The sequence below is a fragment of the Esox lucius genome, chromosome 25 (assembly GCF_011004845.1).
Source record: "Esox lucius isolate fEsoLuc1 chromosome 25, fEsoLuc1.pri, whole genome shotgun sequence".
Taxonomy (NCBI): Eukaryota; Metazoa; Chordata; class Actinopteri; order Esociformes; family Esocidae; genus Esox; species Esox lucius.
The window spans coordinates 12894539-12915564 of NC_047593.1; the positions used below are offsets into that span (position 1 = coordinate 12894539).

Sequence of the window (21026 nt, forward strand, 5' to 3'; positions counted from 1 at the left end):
ATATAACTGCAGTTTATTGATCAATACATGGAATGGGCATAAGTATGGGATAGGCAGAAGTATGGGATGGGCAGAATCAATCAATCAAATTTATTTATAAAGCCCTTTTTACATCAGCAGATGTCACAAAGTGCTTTTACAAAACACCTGGCCTTAAACCCCAAGGAGCAAACAGTAGTGTTGAATTTCAGTGGCTAGGAAAAACCCCCTAAGAATGCCAAAATTTAGGAAGAAACCTAGAGAGGACCCAGGCTCAGAGGGGTGACCAGTCCTCTTCTGGCTGTGCCAGGTGAACATATTAAGATTACAATTGTAATAATTAATAAATGCATGTGGGCTGAGTGTAGAGTCTATTTAAACTTAGTCCAGGTCAGAAGCATGACCAGATGGACAAGGAAAGGGACAACACGGCGGAGGTGTCAGCACAGTGGCAGCTGAAATCGTCAGACACCGTCTCGATCTGCAACACAACCAGGAGGACTCTGGACAGGGACAGCAACGGGTCCCCCAAGCCAGGTACTCTGCAGATGTGGGCCAGGACCTCATGTCCTCCTAAGTTCAAAACGGGAGGAGACTGAGAAAATTCAGAAAATTCATTCCTCATATCAACAAGGATTTATATTGGAGAAGGATAACTTAGTGGAGAACTTATTGTGCTACTCCCCCAGCACAATAATATAGCAGCGTAAGACCTTGGGAGTGAGACAGGGGGGTCCGGCGATACAGTGGCCCTATCTGGGGGAGGCCCCGGACAGGGCCCAACAGGCAGGAAATCTATACACCCACATTGCCAAGCATCAACCAAAGGGACACCCACCAACTGCAACCACCCTGAATGAGGGCCGAGTATTGCCAGCAGAGTACAGCCCAATTGCACAAGTGCGCAACAGAGAGACAACAACAAGCCAGTGACTCCGCCCCCAAGAGGCATTGGAGGGAGGGCATCCCAGTGGCGATGAGAGCCCACCTGGACAGACAGCAAGGGTGGACAGTATCAAGCCTTTCTGGTCACCTTCACGCCCCCGGGCCAGGCTACACCTAATCATAGACCGTGCTGTAGAGATTAGTCTTTAGTAGACACTTGAAAGTTTGCACTGAGTTTGCATTAATTCGCAAATCATTCCACAGTACTGGAGCTCTGAGAAAAGGCCCTGCGCCTCCGGCTGTTTGTTTAGAGATTCTAGGTACAATTAAAAGGCCGGCATCTTGAGAAGTTACGTGTAGGTATGTATGGCTGGATCATTTCAGCAAGGTAAGTAGGAGCAAGTCCAAGTATTGATTTATAGGTTAACAGTAAAACCTTAAAATCAGCCCTAACCCTAACAGGCAGCCAGTGTAAAAAGGCTAGTACAGGAGGAATGTGTTCACATTTTTTTGTTCTATTTAGGATTCTAGCAGCCGTGAGCAGCACTAATTGAAATGTATTTATTGATTTGTCAGGGTAACCGGAAAGAAGAGCATTGAAGTAATCTAGTCTAGAAGTAACAAATGCATGGATTATTTTTCTGCATTAGTTTTTGATAAAAAGTTTCAGATTTTTGCAATGTTCCGAAGATGAAAATACGCAACTCTTGAGACATATTTTATAAGTTCATCAAAGGAGAGGTCAGGGTCAAGGGTAACGCAGAGGTTTCTTACAGTTTTTTGGGATACAACCATGTAGCCGTCGAGGTTCACAGTGAGATCTGTTAACGACGCTCTTTGTTTCTTGGGTCCTAAAACTAGCATTTTTGTTTTTCTTGAGTTTAAAAGCCAGAAGTTTTCTGTAATACACTGCCTAATATCTGAAACACATGCTTCCAAAGTACCTAATTTTGGGGCTTCTCCATGCTTCATTGAAATATATAACTGTGTGTCATCAGCATAAAAGTGAAAGTTGACATTGTGATTCCGGATTAAATCACCCAGAGGCAACATATATAGTGAGAACAATAATGGGCCCAAAACCGAGCCTTGAGGAACACCAAAACATACCTTTGACTTGTCAGAGTGTATGCCATCTACACTAACAAACTGATATATTTCAGATAAATAAGATTTAAACCAGGCTAGAAGTATGGGATGGGCAGAAGTATGGGATGGGCAGAAGTATGGGATGGGCAGAAGTATGGGATGGGCAGAAGTATTGGAGGGGCAGAAGTATTGGAGGGGCAGAAACGCATCATCTCAGAAGTAGCCATAGTTCATAAGGTCGAGACTCTTGTCAGGGAGCTTCTGAACAGACAGTGACTCCTGCAGTGTGCCAACGCATTCGAAGACATCCTCCTTGGGATTCAGCACAAATCAAATGAGGGGAAAGGTGGATAGATGGGGATGGCAAAGGGCTGAGATTGGAATATACATCCACTAGCCTGATGAGGTGCTGGCACAGGTCACACATTTCACTGGCTGTCAGGCTCATTGGTAGGCAGGGGGTGTGAAAAGGAAAGCAGGGGTGAGAAGAGCGGAAACGGGAGTGAATTAAATTGTAAATACTTGAGGCAGTTTATGTTAATCTAGAAAACTGTGAAAACCAGGGGAGGATTGCAGCGAGGGTGAGAGATTAGAACAGAGAGACGCACAAACGAAGAACGAGATACAGGTAGAACTAGACTGGTAAACAGAGAGACAGGTAGAGCTAGACTGGTAAACAGAGAGACAGGTAATGAGAGAGACTAGTAACTTTTTTTGATTGGTAAAGAGAGCAGCATGCAGAAATAGAGAGGAGTGTGTTATACTAACACAAGGCTGTTCACTGTCATTTAGAGTGAGTGTTTACTTCATTCATTAAGTCAGTCTGAGGATTGCACACAACCTTTAGCCAGAAAGACTTTAACACACATTGCTTCTACACCAACATGTTAGGAACAACAATTAATTACCATAAAAAAAAACAGATCTGTAACTGTAAATGGAAATACTTTCTGAGCGAGTGTTCTTTAATTAGGCTTTTGAATCAAAGGTGAAAGGTTAAGTCAACCATTTGGCCAATGAGACTAATAGGACAACTGCAAAGGTATTAATGGGTATTGAAAAGTGAAGACAAAACACAAAGACATTTTCATTTAAAAAGTCACGTGGGAACTTCAGATAGGTCCATGCACTAGGAAAGCTCAATCAAGCCCAGTGCGAGTATTATGCAGGATTGTAAATAGTATTTGAATTCAAATCACCTCTATATTTGAATATGGATTTGACACATAAAATGTTTTGCTATGTAGGGCTCTTTCCAGTTAACATGTGCATTTTCTTTTTACACGCGTCACTCACTCAAACACATCTTCCGTGCGAGCCAAGAACTCCGCGCACTCCTTCACATTCAGCACGTGCCGCTGTAGGTGCGATCGAAGCGCAAGGCTGGGTGGACAGGGCGGAAATTAATTCATTCCCATGGAGCGCAACCGCTGCAACCCCTCAGCGGGACTAGGTTGCAGAGCACACAAAAAAACTTGTAGCTTCTTTGCTGTGCGGTAGCAGAAACGGAAGTAGGTCAACCACTAAGACGATTCTGATGTAGCCTTCAGCTCTGTGTTGATGGGATAGCAACGAGCACAGCAATAGGCTACTCTTAATCGAAAAGCGCAAAAGCAAGAATGACTGCTGTTTTCATCCATAATCAACGTCGGGCCAGTTATGATAAGAGAATATATGAGGAACATTTTCACCTTATTTTAGAAGTTCATGAAGGTAAAATATCTGGAATTTGACTACATTTGCTGAAACCAATTTCAATGCAGCATGTTTGGCAAGATCACGGTGAACATCGGCAATGGCCTCGTCGGAGATAGAATCAAGCTTTCCTTGCTGCGTTACTAGCAGAGACCACACAAAGCAAAAACGTTCAGTGCGTGTTATCAGCTCTGTTAGCTGCATAAATGCACCTAGTTTGGAGTTTACTTTCTGTTTATCGCCGAATATATATTTTTTTTCTTCATTCCTCTCACTATATACAAATGACTGTGCGGATTCAGTTGATTTATTCAGTGAAGGAGTCGTACCAATTACTGATTACTACATAGATAATTGCAACATAATGACAGACATATTCTTGATTTGCAGTTGGTGAGTCCATTATTACACATCGTTTCAATGCTTCCACCTCACCCCCATATGGACCCTTAAATACGGCATGTATTTAATCTGCTGTTATGTTTGCAATATTCGCTTTGGTACAGTTAAGGTTTCTTTTTTAATAATAATTGTCGATGTGCGGGTCTTTGTATCAGAAGAATAGCCATGTCAGTTGGTTGTTCATGTAGGGAACTTAAATCAGCCCTGTAGTGGAGTACGAAAGACATACAGAAATGGCAATCATGTTTATAATGAGACCACCCTAACCTAGAGTTTACAGAGAACATATTATACTTGGATTTTGCATACACTTTAAATCTTTCTGTCCTTGTGGGGACCCAAAAACATAATTCCTATTAAAAATCCTATTTTCCCTTTCCAATATCCCTACCCCACCCCCCCGCCCATAATCCCAAAACTCCTAACACTAACCTCGAATACAAATTCAAATACCAACTGGAACTTTAATCGTAAACCTATCCCCTAAACCAAAAACAGGCTTTTACCTCCGGGGGTCCCCACAAGGTAAAACGTACAAGGTTTTACTATCCTTGCATGCATTGTTGGTTCCTGTCACGCCACGACTTCCCAACTGTACAATGCATCCTTGACTGTGGCTCCTTTGTTGGGCCACATGACCAGGGAAATGTCACGGCGATGTGATGCATTGCGTAACTGAAGCCATGCTGGCCGTATTCCAGAGCCCTGGGGGCCAATGGTGACAAGGCCTAACTGGCTCACAGACAATCCAGTGAACCAGGGCCCCGTTCAAATGTTTGGGGGAAAGAAATAGCCACATTCAACAATACGAATGTATGTTTTCAATTGCTAGGGTTTATAACCAATGTACACACTGCAAAACAGCCTGAGAGCCCCGACTGATTTATATGACCAGCTGCAAGCGAACAGCGGCTGGGCAGTAATTTACTGTACCATAAACCCAAGAGGGGATCAATACATGTGTATGCATTTTTGGAATACTGCATACAAAGGATATTTCGTACAGTTAAAAAAATAAATACAATTTGGTTTGGTTGAGAATAAAGCTGCCACAATGTAGAAAGCCAAAAAATAAAATCCCATATGTTCTACTTCAAAGTTGAGCAACACTCATAAAACACATTTAGAACTTGCGTTATTCTAGTGATAATGTTAAATAAAGCCCGAGCAGGGTTTGTCCGTGACTGTTTGATACAGCACATGCAGAATTAGTAAGCCTAACGTAGGGTGACTGGCACTTCAATCACAATTAATGTGGCAATCTGTGACTAACCCCAAGCCTGTCAGCATTAGCACAAAGGCTATCATTTTTACTCAAGACTTGACTCTTTCCCTTATCAGAGAATGCATCAGCAATAAACACAACAGGCCGGATTAGCAGAATCATGAGTCACAAAGCTGAGCCAATATGAATGAGCCTCATAAAGAACAAAAGGGTTCCCATGGTGAGTATTGTACACGGGCAGTGAGCACTTGACCCAGGGTCAACACTTACTTGATGGCCCCCATTTTGGTTTCTCCTCCAATAATGGCAAAACTGCACCAATTTTCCTCTCAACCAAAGGAGGAAGTAAATTCTCTGGCAGCAAAGCAGAGCGACACTCTTCAAAAATGTCATTTCTTCTGCCACACAGAGTCAATATGGGAGTGGAGCAGGGTCATTGGTTCAGGCCTTGCATAAACAGTTCCTCTAGTGTCCTGAAAACAGGATATTGCTGGATACGTTATTCACGGTGTGCTGCAGGGCATACATGCAACCACACATCCTGAGAAAAAGAAAAATACACACCCACACACACACCCACCCACACCTGGGTAAAATATGATCTTGCGTAAACGATCCATGCCAGGTAGGCAGACTAGGGTTTTGAAGAATACATGTTTTAAACAAACATCCTGTGAATCGAATATAACGTAACACCGTCCGATATAAATGTGTGAAACAACAGCAACAGTGTTCTGCCGCCGTGATCCGGTTACCCCGTGCCTTTGCGTGCACTGCCTCGAGGGCACCGCAGATGGACGTGGTCATGGGTCAATACCGACCGCGAAATCCTAACCAGGGCCTCGGTTCAGGACTTGAATGACAGAGATAACAGCAAGGGCGGAAAACACAGAGAGATCACATAGGTGGTCTGAATGTGTGACGTGACCCTGGAGTGAATAGTACTCCCAGCACCTCAGGTCTCGTTCGGACTCACCGACGGTTGACTCCTCTATAAGCTTTGTGTTGCCATCAGCATCAGGTCCAACTAAGGTGGCGGTCAGAGCGGAAGGTTGCTAAATGTCCTTGAGAAAGACAGGGAGTCACAGTTGCTGCCTAGTGGCCCAATGTGTGTGGGGTTGGGTTAAAAGCCATCACAGTGAAAGTTTGTGTTCAGCTGATGACTAAATGAACTAAACACGTCAGTCGAACGCGGCGTTTCACCGGCTAAAGCAAAACACAATGAGTTCACTCATTATTTCAACACTTAAGACAAAAGAAATGTGTGCATCAGCTAGGCTCTGCCAGAGATGCACGGCTGAGTTCCGATGAGTATTCTAAGACTGTACGTTTAGAAATCTGCTGATGTGGCCGGTACTACTGCATAATATTTACAGCTTTTTCAGGAGGGGGTGGATTTGGGCCCTGGGGTTCTGGGGAGAGTGGGGCACCTGGAGACTGGACATGTTAACCAGCCGTTAGGCTCAAATTCCAATCATAATTTAACAGCTAGTGAACTTTATCCCTCTGAATTGTCAAAGTCGATGGACGGCAACAGCCTGGTCATAGAGCAAAGCCATGGAAAACGGAGACACTGAGAAAATAATATATAAAAAGACAGAACCACAACAACAAGAAAACACTAGCTGCTCTAGAAACGAATGAGTACATCAATACGGTTATCACTGACCCTCAGTGTCCTAGATCTCTATTAGAGGTTTAGGGCAGTCTGCCTGGGAATGGTGTCCACTGTCTTGGTTTAACTAACCACTGATGGACACACGGCGTACGACTTCATTAGGGTGAGAAAACAGGGGCTCCATACAAGTGGAACATTCGTTGACATCTCCGTTTAAATCATAGGGGTCTAGGACTAACCAAGCCTGAGAGGGCGCGCGTGTAAACCACAGACGGATGGTAGCACCTTAATTAAGGAGGATGGGTAAAAGATGGCAATCAAGACCGCAAAATAACCTTCTGAGATAAAATGTAAAAAAATTATAATAATATTACCAGCCCCTATTTCAACACACATGACTGAGTATGTCATGTAGCGCTTCCTGAAAAATACATGTTTCCAGTTTGTTTCATGTACGGCTTTCTAATAACTGTACTGTCCACAAGGGGGCGGGAGAGAGGGACAAACAGCTACCATCAGGGTGAATTGGTAAGGTTTTCTAACAGCAAGATTTTTCTGGGACTTTACTGTTGAGTATAGTGTGTGTGTGTGTGTGTGTGTGTGTGTCTCTCTGTGTGTGTGTGTATATGTGTGTGGTAGGGTTTATTCGTGTTTGTTAGAATGCGTTAGTGAGCGTGAATTATTTCAGGTGAGCGAGTGAATGTATGAATCAGTGTTTCGAAGACGAACGCACCAGGTCCGTCTTCGGCATGTCCTGGTAGTCGGAGGAGTAGTGGGTCGCCGTCTTGCCGAAGCAGCTGGCGCTCCGGTCTGCCTGGGCCTTCGGGGGCTGGGCGTGTTGCCGGTACGTGGCGCTCTTGGGGGTCCAGCAGAACAGGCTGATGGATTCCCGGACGCAGCGCTCAATGTCGATCTCTGGGAGAACCAAGAGGGGAGAGGAGAACAGCAGTGTTACGTGTCTGTCAAGTTCTTTCAGCGTGACTCTACACGCGGGGTTAGGTTTTCGTGGAGCGTTTCTTAGTAAAAACGGATGCTTTTTGCGAAAGTTAATGAATGAAAGACACTCGGTGAATGACAAACAGGAAGCGTTAATGCCCGTGTCCATTTACTTTCTTCAGTGTCCCCGACCTTGGGCACAACAGTTGGGAGATTATGCAAATTAGCGGCAGGGTTTAGTGCGAACGTGAGCCGCCCCCTTGCTTCCTGCCAACTAAACGTGTTGGTATATGTGCACAATCTTTGACTGACAGGAATCCCAACTCCTGTGAACCAAAACTGGTTTAAAGCAGAAAGCGGATTCTAACTCCTCCTACTACTACTACACCCAGTAGGGTAAAGAGGTGGGGATTACCGGGAGGAACTTACTGGATTAGCTGAGGATTTGTGGCAAATTGAGAATTCAAAACCTCCCATCCTCTATTTCTTTACTTGGCTCCCTCCTTCTTCTGGACTAATGACAACTGTGGGTAATGAGTGTTTTTGGCTTGCCAGGATGCAGACTGAAACAAAGTAAAATAAGACGTAGCTCTTTGTTCTTGGGGTTGGGGATTTGTCGGCCCCTGAGAATGTATGTTTCCGGAATAGAGGACCTCTACACACAGGTCATTCCAGGGGAAACACAGAGACTCTGATCAAATAACCACGCTCTCAGGCGGCGGACGGACAGAAGGAAAAAGAAACCCTCCCCAAGGCCATCAATGTTGCAGGCAATCATGCAAGCACGCCTCCAGCAACCAGCCAAGAAGGAGAGATTGATAACAGCTTTGAACACCAGGGTTCAGCTTGGCAGTGCCTGTGTGTGTGTGTGAGAGTTAGAAAAAAACTTTGGATTAGATTCAGATCATTAATGTTAAGGTTGATTGTAGGAGGGCAGGTGTGACACAGTTGGGCCACAAATCAGCAGTTGGATTTGAGGGACACTAGGTAGGTTAACTGCTAGATAGGTAATGGGGCCGTGGAACCCTATTGAAAGGGACCCTATGGGATATGTCCTCTTTTGATCATTGTGATTAAACACACCTCAATTCATAATTAAACACCACATGCCTACAACTGGGCCAACCACAACACTGGACACAAAATCATACTGGTCCACGGCCTATATTCCAGGGCTGAAACCGAAATTGCAGACTGTGGCTTTAAAATCTGACTGTGCCAAAGGCCACAATCCCAGTCAGACTCAGCTGTGGGAGTCTGCGGATTTCCCTGCCAACACTCCCCACGGACAACGGAGATCCCTGGAGAACTGAAGAAGCAGCCCAATAGCATTACTGTAACCAGCGGGCACTTTGTTCTATTGCATTTTATATCCTAAGTCCTTACTGGAGCTAAGTCCTGCAGCCTCTGGGCCATTCTGGTACAAATGTTACACAGACATGCACAAAAAAAACTACTGAGAACGACTGAGGAAATGCTGTCAGGAAATTCAAGGCAGGCCCTTTCTTTTTGAAAAGCTAGCCACTGTAACCTGTGTTTGTATGTGTTTATGTTTTATAACCTGTTGGGATAGTGAACAACGCACATTTTGACCATTGGCTGATCCCCAAAAAGATAGAGACTTTCTTACTAAGAGGAAGTTTAAAATCAAAGTTACTAATTGGGTTAGAGAATAGTGATAAACTTTAAGTGTTAGGAATCAGAGTTAGGTTTTTGGTGTAAGAGTTAGGATGATAGTATTTCGAATGGGAATAAGTTGTGTCCCCACAAAGAATAAAGTCTCCCAAAAAGTGTGTGTTCATAAGGACGTGTGTATGTTTTCTGTTTGTGCCAAGTTACTGTACAAGAGACACTGGCAGATGAGCGTAAAAACCACTGCAAAATAGCAGTGGAACAAACAAATCAGCACACAGCGGGCTGAGACATAATTTGTGTTCTTGAATGCTCACAGAGCAAAAACGAAGCTATGCCTGCCTCGCTTTGGATCCTCATTAAATGAAACTCTAAACTCCCAATCTGAAAATGTCAGGAGCGTAACACCGGCTTCGGCTCTCACCCCCAGGAAATGGATGACACAAAAGAAGACATCCTAACTAATCTTGACAAAATGTCACAATGATCGGTTTTCCTTTAACGGTGCTCTACATTATTTGGCGCGGGAGGAGAAGAGCTATCTGGGGCAGAATTCGGAGTCGGTGAGTCACTCCATCGGCCCACCAGAGGCATATGGCACGCTGGTAATGAGTCTCGTGCCAGTTTCACTTTGAGAGACGCAGCTCAGACGGCAGCCTGGACTGGATCTGCGTGACCAAGCCAACGGAGGGCTGTGTCCCCCCTCCACTGGTCTTAGCTGTAATAGGCTTGCCGATGATAATTAATGTCACTGGCACCATTCACTGTCTATAAAGGAGGGGGAAGGAGAAGGAGGAGGAGAGTGTCTGGATCATTTAAGGCCTTGCTTACTTGTAACTTCATCTGGACCATATACCTTTACTCCAATGCTTGGAGACAGAAAAAGAAAGATTGAGACAAACAGAGAGGAAAAGAGACAGGGAACCAGAGAGAGAGAGAAGCAGTAAGAGACAGAGAGATTAAGAAGCAGAGACAGAGAGTAAGACAGAGAGTGAATTGCTTTATACCCCCTTACAAAGTTACCAAGGTACTGTCACCTGAAAAAGTAAATACTTATTTTTTTTAACATAATGTGGACATAGGGATACGCAGTCTTCATTTCAACATTATTGACAGAAAAAAGCCCTGGTGTTCATTAAACCACTTATGAATTTGTTTAGCAGTGTGTATTAGGGCATCGTCATCCACCTCCTGGAACATTAGAACATCATGAGCGAACAGTGATGGCACCACAGGGCACACCTGGCCCGGTAAAATGGGCTTTTGCCAAATCTGGATCCTTGCACTGCAGTCTAACAACACCACGTTTGTCTCATCTGTCCACAGCACATTGTTGTAGTGGGTTGGTCTTTTACCCAAGTGCTGTCTTTAAAAAGTCAGTTGTTTCCTGATATAATGTTTTTGAGTGCAGATGGCTCTTCTGTCCTGAACTCCAATCGGGTTTGTGCCCTCTACGTCTGACAGGCGACTCATTGCACTCTGACACTGACTGGACTCATTGCACTCTGACACTGACTGGACTCATTGCACTCTGACACTGACTGGACTCATTGCACTCTGACACTGACTGGACTCATTGCACTCTGACACTGACTGGACTCATTGCACTCTGACACTGACTGGACTCATTGCACTCTGACACTGACTGGACTCATTGCACTCTGACACTGACTGGACTCATTGCACTCTGACACTGACTGGACTCATTGCACTCTGACACTGACTGGACTCATTGCACTCTGACACTGACTGGACTCATTGCACTCTGACACTGACTGGACTCATTGCACTCTGACACTGACTGGACTCATTGCACTCTGACACTGACTGGACTCATTGCACTCTGACACTGACTGTGACAAAAGAGGCCTGTAGATCGCTCCATGTTACTGGGGTTCTTAGAGACTTCCATGAGCATCTTTCGGTTGCGTTTGTTTATTAAACTCAAACTGGCTTGTACTGCTGAGAGATTAGTGGTGTTTGAGGTCTATCTGGTAGGGTTATTTTTACGACAAAAACATATTTTTTTTTAACATTAATTGCATTATGAAATAAATGACATTCATTATTCATGTAGTTGGATATCACCAGTTCTGCATGGCTAATCACAATTAATACAATTTTCTTCATATTAGTTCATTCAAATATTTCCCGAATGGTATATTAGTTTGTTTTCATTAGATGACTATTATTTCATTAAAGTTAGTCATCATCATCAGCCCGTCTCTGCTCAGTAGCCAGACAGCCATGAAATGTCTCCTCTGTGAATCCCTCATCTAGGACAAGAGGCCTCGTTTAAAATACGGCGCTGAGAGAGCTGAACAAGAAATCCCGGCCCTTTCGAAGCACAATAAAGACACTATTTGTTATTCACCACAACAGATAACCGTCACACAAAGTAGCAGGGAACTCGTAAACAAACTACGCTAATAGAGATATGCTTGACTTTTTCATGTGAATACCTATGGGAACATCGAGAGAAAGACTTTACATAATACAAACACTGTGTTCAGGAATGTGCTGGCACTAGATATGTTACAATGTTTTAGTCTTCTACTCTTTTAACAAAATAAAAAGAGGAAATATATAATTTCCTTAATTTATTTCCTTTAAAATGTTCTCCCTGTTAAATGGTCCAATTTGTGATCACAGACTTGCCTCATCGCAGCTAATCAACATCAGGGTCGGTTGAGTTGAAGATGAAGTGATCTTTGACGCCCTTCTCGCCAAGCCATTCTGCACATCTCCCTGCTCACTCAGCCAGAAAGTATTTGCCAGAATATACACGCTGGAGGAGCGGACAGTTTTTAGCAAACAACCACAATTTTTGTGTTTGCGACCACCTAACCTACTGAAAGGAGTAGCTACAGTGCAGCTAGACAAGTCAACTCTGTCGAGCATCCAAACAGGCAGCACTGAACCAATCAAGAGAGAAAAGTTGATACAAGTCAGACGGCTGTTGTGTGTATAAAGCGAGGACAGAGTTGACCAGTCTAAAAGTCAGTGATAAAGCACAAGGCACCCATAGTTCAGGTGTTCAAAGTAGATTTCATTTGTAGAACTACCGACATCTAAATGTGTATGGAGAAAACGTATAGACGTTTCCACTTCCTGAACCAGAATCTTGGAAAGAGGGGGCAGATGATGTAAGTCCAGTTGTGTTTAATTATTATTACGTTTTCCGTGTTAAAATGCCTTTTAACAAAATGACTAATGAAAGTTCTACCCCCTGCCACCCTACAAAGCCCTGCGTCCCTGCCTGCTCTCCCTCACAGTTCTCTTGTCAATTATTTGATTTCTCTTTAGAGGAATGGTTTTAGTTTACAGAGTTATTTTGATAAATCTAAAACCATCCGACATTTCGCTTTGTCACGCAGCACTGCTGACTTGCGGACCAAGACACTGAACAAATACAATTATCCACACTACTTAACAGAAGACAAAACATTTTAAATGACTGATGAAAGCTTAATTTTATTTTCACACTGTGTGTTGTGAACCGGTAAACATTTTAAAAAACGTCTTATTCGGACCCCACAAAGTTTGTTTTTTAGTACTGAGGTTAGTTTTAGTTGTAGGCATTAGGTCAGGTTTATTCTTAGGTGTTGGAGTAGGTTAAGTTCAGGCATAAAGGCAAGATTCAAGTTAGGGATTTCTGGTTTTTGGGTGCCCACAATGAAAGACAAACAAACGTGTGGGAGTGCGTGCGTGTTTGGACACAAAAACGTTTAGTGTGTTTCTGGTTGCTGCTGCTGTGCAGCCTATGTTTTTAAACAGAGGAACAGGAGGCTGAAGGTATGAGGGCATGTATCCATCATCTTCTGAAAGAGAGCAAGATAAAGGCCGACAAAAAGAGAGAGAGAGCTCAGTCATATTGTTAATTGTTATTACGCGCTTTGGCAACAATGACAACCTCCCATTGAAACACATAAAATACAGAGATACAGAGTTACAGAGAGAAATACAGAAACACAGAGTTACAGAGAGACAGAGAGAGACAGTTTGCCTGTGTGTGTAGCTAGTGTGTATGTGTGTGTGTGCGTGTAGCTAGTGTGTGTGTGTGTGTGTGTTCAGGGACACGGTAACATTAAGAACCCCTTCTTCGCACCCAAACACAAGCCCTCCATGCCAAAGACAAAATGAAACCAGCTTGTATTAACCTAGCATGACATATATGCCCCAATGCCGAGAGATCAGCTGGTTATTGTTAACCTGTGTAGAAGCAGTGACTATGACCATTTGTCTGGTGGAACAACCTTTAACGTTCATAGATGCATCTCGACCATCTCGACCATCTCTACCCAGCACACGCTCCCATCAGCCGGAGACGTTGTCATCAGCTGCCGCGGCCCTCCGCCGACACGCACCAAAAAGAAACACGTCCTAACACGGACAACCGGTAGCCACTGTGTCCGGCCGCATTCGCACCATACCCAGCCAAGTAACTCAGTTGGGCTACTCCTGGTGGAGGTTTTTTCGGCTCTCGAATTGACAGCGCAGGTCTAAAAAGGAAGGCGAATGAATGAAGTGCAGCGATAAATATATTATCCAGCGCCGACAGGAGTACGCGTCAGCTCCATATTCATTGCATTTCTATGTGCAACGTTCCCCGGCTGTCTGACCTGGGTAAGTGAATGATGGGACGTCCTATGGGCCCTGCTGCTGAGATTCCAGTTGGAACACAGAAGGAAGCTGCCAGCTGCACTTCCTCTCTCTGTCTCCCCCTCTCACACAGACGCAGCTCGTTCCTCCGGGCGAACATATTTTACCTTTATATGGAGCTCTCTCCTCTCCTTAACACACCCAGCTTCCCCCCTCTTGAAATGTGCCAGCTGGAGTTGGTCAATAAAACACAGGCACGTGTGGAGACAGAAAGAGACGCAACGTAGGACAGAGCAAGAGATAAAAAGAGACTCCGACCCCCCCCCCCAAACACACACAGAGTGTCATCATCAGCACACGGAGCCAGTCAGCCAGCTAAGTTTCATGAGTACCCCAGCGTTCCCTTTGGGATAGAATAATTTGCCGTCTCACAACTGGTATTTAAATTTTAATGTCACACGCCTCTTAGCCGAATGGGGTAATCGCTGTTTCAGTTTAGAAATGGGGTTTAAGGGAAACTGATTGAGTCATCCCCCGAGTGTCAAGAGCATTATGAGGCATACATTATGGATGTTCCTGGCCCCTGGATTTCCTGCCTCTGATACTTTGCTGAAGCAAGCACTTTGTGCTGGGGGGGGAAGTATTCAGAATATGCACCAGGTGTTATTAAAGAGAAATGTAACTGATGTGGGTGCAGACAGAGGCAGAACAGATTCCATAGATTTTGTCCAGTCATTTACAGAGACACACAGACACACACATTCTTGCATGGGTTGGCCAGTCAGCGTCTACTCCCCCAGAATCTCCCCAGAAATCCCAAAGTAAGAGATGCCGCAAAGCTTCAAGCAGAAACAAAGAGCCAGAGAATTACCAGTCCCAAATGCTTCTGCATAAATCAAATCAACATCAGCAAATATGACATGTTTCACAGGACAGTCATAAGCTATGAATCGCAAAATTGACAGGTTTGGAGTGAGCATAGAAACAGAATTGCTAAATTGTACTGGGAGGGAAGGCTTAAAGACATCCTGTTAAAACTTGGTTTTGAAGGCCCAGTAAGCATTCGAGACAGAATTAGTAATAAAAAAAACAAACATTTATTCAGAAAAACACCCCTTTCGCACAATTGCCAGCAGCTGCATTCATCATTCTGAGCCCAGACACCAGAATATATTTTTAAGTTTGTGTCCATGTGCTCTCTTTTTATGTGATTCTGTGGTCAGGCAACAGGCTGTGTACGTTTTCCCCCAGTTTAGGGTTCCGCCTATGCATCTGGTTTGTTAACTTGCGAGCGTAACCAGCGTGAATTTCCTAGCTAATTAGCGGCGTGCAGTGCGCTGGTGGCATTTAACCTGATGATGTTCATCGTTTGAAGTAGTCGTTTTTTTGACGATCTTTTTAGAGTTAAGCTAAATTTGCAAGTCAAATTTCGTTTCAAGACATAGATCCTTGTATGCCCTCTGCTGGTAACACTGTATAGCCCAGGATAAACAGGAATGGAATTTAAGGGACACTGCTGAATCCTGCCTCTAACGTTCATAAGACAGAATTTAAACAAGAACAGAACCTGTTTCCTCCTCTTCATACCTTAGACCAAGACCAGAATGGTACTAGCTAGTCAAGGGTGGGTTAGGGTCGAGGGATAGTACTACGAGAAAAATATATTTGAAACATTAGCTTAAAACATTAACCCCAGCAGAAGATGTCTTCTGTCGAAATATGCTTGTATGTACGCTAGTAGTACAGTAAAAATCTATACACAGGTCCCCATTCAGGTGTGGCCATCCAACGCCATGCCCTACTCTGTCAGAGGGCTACGCTGGTAACTAACAAATGAGATTGGGCAATGTTTCCCTCACAGAAACGTGCATGCGCACGCACGACCTCACATAACTAAGGACAGTAAACTTCCGCTAAGACTCCACATGAACAATTTGTGCACCCCCCCCCCCCCAAAATGACTTTTCGCCTCGATGACAGACACTCGGTAAGCGACACAAACGTCCATGATGAGAGGCCAAATGAGCACCCATGAACTGTAATCCACGGACGCTTGAAATGAGTAATAAATCAGGGCTGAGGGTTGAACTGAGGACACTGATCTATTGCACGGCTGATTAGACAGAACAGGAAGATTAAATCCTGTCACTCCAATCCAAGTTTGCATAGAAAATATTTAAAAAAAAGAAAAAAGTACTCTCAGGTTGTTTTCCATCCTTTCCTCAGACCACAAAATGTAGTTCTCGCCAGGAAAGCTCACGCTTCACAACACACGACTCCTACCTTTGGGTATTTAGCTTAAGTGCTACCAGTAGATGCAGCGGACAGTTTGCTTACCTAGCATCTAGTACCATGCCATCACATCACATGCCTTTTCTTAATTTCCTGTTTTAGGGGGGGGGGGGGGGTCCTGTCTTTGTGGGCTAGAGTGCACGGAATTAACACCATATGGCATCCGACAACTCAAGGTAATTCCCCGGTGCTTCAGCTCAACCACAGTTTCTCCTTCTAACTGACAGAGGGCCAAAAATGGATGAAACCTCGGTGCGTCGACTAGACAGAGATCCATCGTGATAATCAGTCGTGGACACCACAGGTGGGAAGGTTCCCCGGCGTTGAACGCTCGGCGATAATCCCCGCGCACAGCAACCTGCCCAGTTTCCCACGCGGCCCTGCCCTCAGCGGTCGAGTCTACCGACGGATGCAGAGCGTAGCAGGGCATGATTAGCGAACGCAAAAGGAGCACGTGGCTCCCAGCACGCGGGGCCTTGCGTCATCGCCCTACAGGAACATCACCCACGGGGGCTAGAATACCAGTCATTAAACCCAAACAGACAGCAGCAGTCATAGCCCCGGGTGCAGAGAACGAGAGCTTTGCTGAAGTAGTTCTGAAGGAAAATAGTTTCTTCACTAAACCCCCCACCCCCCAGCATCAAAAAGTGTCTGAGAGTGATATATTTTGGATGACTTTTAAATATATAAAAAAAAACAAAAAACAGTGGGTCTTTTTCAAGCCGGTTCATTACTGGTCCCTGGGAGACGGAGCCCCTCCACTTCACGGTCACATCTGCACTCCTGCGGAACCTATAGCGCATCTATCATGCTGCAAATCAATAGGCATTTACATCTCTACAACACCCGAGGGTCCCAGCACTGGCCCTGTTCAGTCAGCATTAATCAAAGAGAATGAGAGAGGGGAGGGAATCCAAGTGTGTCCTGAATGGCAGTCTTTTCCCACTCCAGCGGACTCGCTCTACTTTGCACTAATCAAGGAATCTGAAATGCCATGATCACAAACAATGCATTTAAAAATGTAGCACACTAGACAGGCTAGGGAGCGCCCGCTATCCTCCCGCCGCCGCTCCCCGGCGAACCTTCCCCTCTCACCTGGGAGGTCGGAGAACAGCAGGATGCACTCGTTGAAGCCGTTGGCCAGCAGACGGTCGCGGAGCTGCTGCAAGATGGCCACGCCGATGCAGAACGGGAAGGAGCTGTTCCCCAGGAGCAGGGTGTCCCACAGGTGGAAGATCTTATGAAGGGGGAAGACGTCTGTAGGGGAGAGGGTTCGTCAATCAATCGCATTTACCCAGGATGCCTTTAATAGGCGGTTTCAGTTTTCAGTTTCATCAACCTCAAGCCAGACAGAAAGAACGGGTGGGGGGGGAGGGGTGGGGGGGGGTAGAGCTACTAACAATGAACGCCGAAGACAGCTGCAACAACGACAAACGCGCACATCAACACGGCAAAGAAGACGGTCTTCGCGGCAATTGAATGCGACTCCCCCAAAACGCACACAAGTGGTTTTCCTCTCACTCTAAGCAGTCAGCCAAATGCAGGGCCACACTGACCAGCGTGGCTTCATACAGCAGGGGAGGAGGGAGGAGGCACCATGTAGGCGGCAGTCAGGAGGATGTCCACGGAAAAAAAGTCTATAAACGAAGAGGAGCGATGGAAAGGCACATATGTTCAGGAAGAGACCAGACCCGACATTTTCCCTTGACCCGCGTGGAGCGGAAAGAGCCGGAGCACTCCGTTACGGCCCAAACAACGAGAACGGCCTCCCGTCACGTCCCACTTTCCATTTATCTCCTGATAACATTTCGGCTAATGTAATTGGATTAAAAAGCAACATCCGCTGGTGTTGGACGAGCGGACGCCCGGCGAACCGGTGGCGGGGGGCGGGGGTGGGGGGGTTGCCATGGAGAGTTCTCAGTCTTCTGCATATTAGCTGTGAAATGAGCAGCCAGTGGGTGTGAGTGACAGGTGAAGTTTGTGTGTGTGTGTGTGTGTGTGTGTGTGTTCGGCCCTCCAACTGTTCTCCTTGACTGGGTGCATTAGCAGTCAGGGAGGGAGAGAGGCGAGGGGCGACGGGCCCACACGCTGCCCAGGGGAGGACCGGGCTTCACATTCAGGGCCCCTGGGAGCCGTGTGGACGTGGGCATACATGCCTGCGAAATGTGTTTGTGTCTGCCCAATAGCTCTCCAGTGTGCGGTTCTGCATTTAATACACAGCGTACCACGCCGTGCTTCAGACTATAATGAGATGGCATAGGACTTTTATAGAGCATTGGAGTTTTGAAATACAAATGTACATGTATGAAATGTTTACTGATCAAAGCGCTACATTGAATGTTAAACATAGCTTTTCCCAGATACTTCAAAATGGGATCTCCTGAATTTCGCTGTTATCTTTTTAGTGTACCTTTAAAAAAAAAAAAAATCATCCAGAAAATACCTGGGAAGAACAGAAACCTAGACAGACAATTCGTAAAAAGGCACCAAAACAAAACAACAACAATGTTATAGCCCCCTCCTGAATCTATTAGGGGTGAAGTAAAGGTCACACAATTGTCAAAAGCTAGTAATCCATAAAATACTTGGGGCTTTGACCTTTTGAAAGTGCATGGTTATGAGTGCTAGACTCTGACAATCCAACACCCTGCCAAGGATTTAAAGCGGGAATAGGCAGTTGAACCAACATAACTTCCCACCCCAACTTCTGTGAAAAGCTGTGGGTTGGGGCTGGAGATATGAAATCACTGATATTCATGGACAGAGCAATGGATGCATGGAACACTTTGAACCATGTCCTGAGGATGACCTGTTGGAACAGAACAAGCTAAAACACTGGATTCTGATTGGATTTGCCAGTTAAACTAAGGTCACATTCAGCCGCAGTTATTTTTGAAAACATAATTTATAGTCCCAAAAATGTGGGGACTGTCCCTTTAATATATACTATCTCATATTGAAATGAACAAAAGTGAACTTACGTGTGAACATTGTGAGAAACCATGGAATGGCGTAGAGCTGTAAGTTAAAAGAGAGAGGATATACAGGAGTTAATGCAAGAAATAACATTAAAAATGCATACCCACTTTATGCGTCACAGTACATCACAGTCTTTATTAAAAGAGGAACAACAAAGACATGATCATCCTACTGTAAATGGCCAGCCACCCCAGCAACAAACATTAAAAAAACTAAGCGATCCCATTTTTGCAACCAAGCCCAGTGTCATACATATCACCACAAATCAGTCGCCAAAAGAAACGGAGGTTCAGGAACGTCGGCAGGTCATTTTGGGCGGGGGACGCCCTGCTCTGTAGTGTGCCTTGCCGGGTGGGACTTCACAGCTGGAAAGAGATCTCAGCTGGATGATCCCATGACCGTAGTTGCCCCTTAAACATTCCCAGCCATAGACTTTTGGTTAGCGCACATTCCAGCGAATAAATCTGAAAATAAATGGCATCCAAAGTACACCAAACTGGTACTTTAACACCCTTTTTCCCCCCATAATTCAACCACACCAAGTTTGCAAGACCTGATGTCTGCCAAGCTGGCACAGCCTGGGAGTTCATAAGCGAGGGGGACAGGGCAATAAAGAGAAACTGCTGAGTACTGGAAGTCTGTGGAGAGACTGCTACAATGAAATCTCATTATCCCAAACACTTCAACCTCTACCCATCCCTTCCACTATCCTTCAGTCCCCAACACCTCCCATAGGAGGCAAAGTAAATACACTCAGACAGACACGCACTCAGACAGACAGACACGCACTCAGACGGACAGACAGACAGACACGCACTCAGACGGACAGACAGACAGACACGCACTCAGGCGGACAGACAGACAGACACGCACTCAGACGGACAGACAGACAGACACGCACTCAGACGGACACGCACTCCGACGGACACGCATTCAGACGGGCGGACAGACAGACACGCACTCAGACGGACGGACAGACAGACACGCACTCAGACGGACACGCACTCAGACGGACAGACAGACACGCACTCAGACGGACAGACAGACACGCACTCAGACGGACAGACAGACACGCACTCAGACGGACAGACAGACACGCACTCAGACGGACAGACAGACACGCACTCAGACGGACAGACAGACACGCACTCAGACGGACAGACAGACACGCACTCAGACGGACAGACAGACATGTACTCAGATGGACAGACAGACACGCACTCAGACAGACAGACACGCACTCAGACAGTCATGGGAGGGAGGCCTAGTGAACCGGCCCAAAAGGAACCGAGCCAGAGACTCCAGCCAGCATCCAGCCGGACTGGACCGGGCCTATGGCGTGAATAATGACGGGAAGAGACAGCTGTTTTACACCAGCTGCGTCGCCCCACCGTGGTGGCCCGTGGTTATTTGACAATGTGTTATTCCATTGTTCCGCACAGTGAACTTGTAAATCTGCTTAGACGCATGCACAGGGGAAATTTAAACTGAGAGTTCACGTCGCGGTAACCGGGAAGGCTGACATTCAGGCTTTTAGTAGCCTAAGTATAGATTTATTAGTTTAGAACAAGCCTTGCGAAATCTCAGCATCGTTCTACACTCTCTGAAGTTCGTGAGTGAATTATTTATGGTCTGTAAAGCCTAATGCTCTGGATTCGACATCAAACACAAAAAGCTGAATCAACACACTGC

General features: G+C 45.4%; 1 protein-coding gene across 1 annotated transcript in view; it reads right to left on the bottom strand.

The window, feature by feature from the left end:
• Positions 1–21026, bottom strand: part of tbck (TBC1 domain containing kinase) — a 47615-nt gene that overhangs the window by 12806 nt on the left and 13783 nt on the right. The window contains exons 21-23 of the mRNA XM_013140655.4: positions 19337–19373; positions 17451–17612; positions 7627–7808 (exon numbers count right to left, since the gene is read on the bottom strand). Of these exons, the coding sequence (XP_012996109.2) occupies positions 7627–7808; positions 17451–17612; positions 19337–19373 (381 nt within the window). The remainder of the gene's footprint in view (positions 1–7626; positions 7809–17450; positions 17613–19336; positions 19374–21026) is intronic.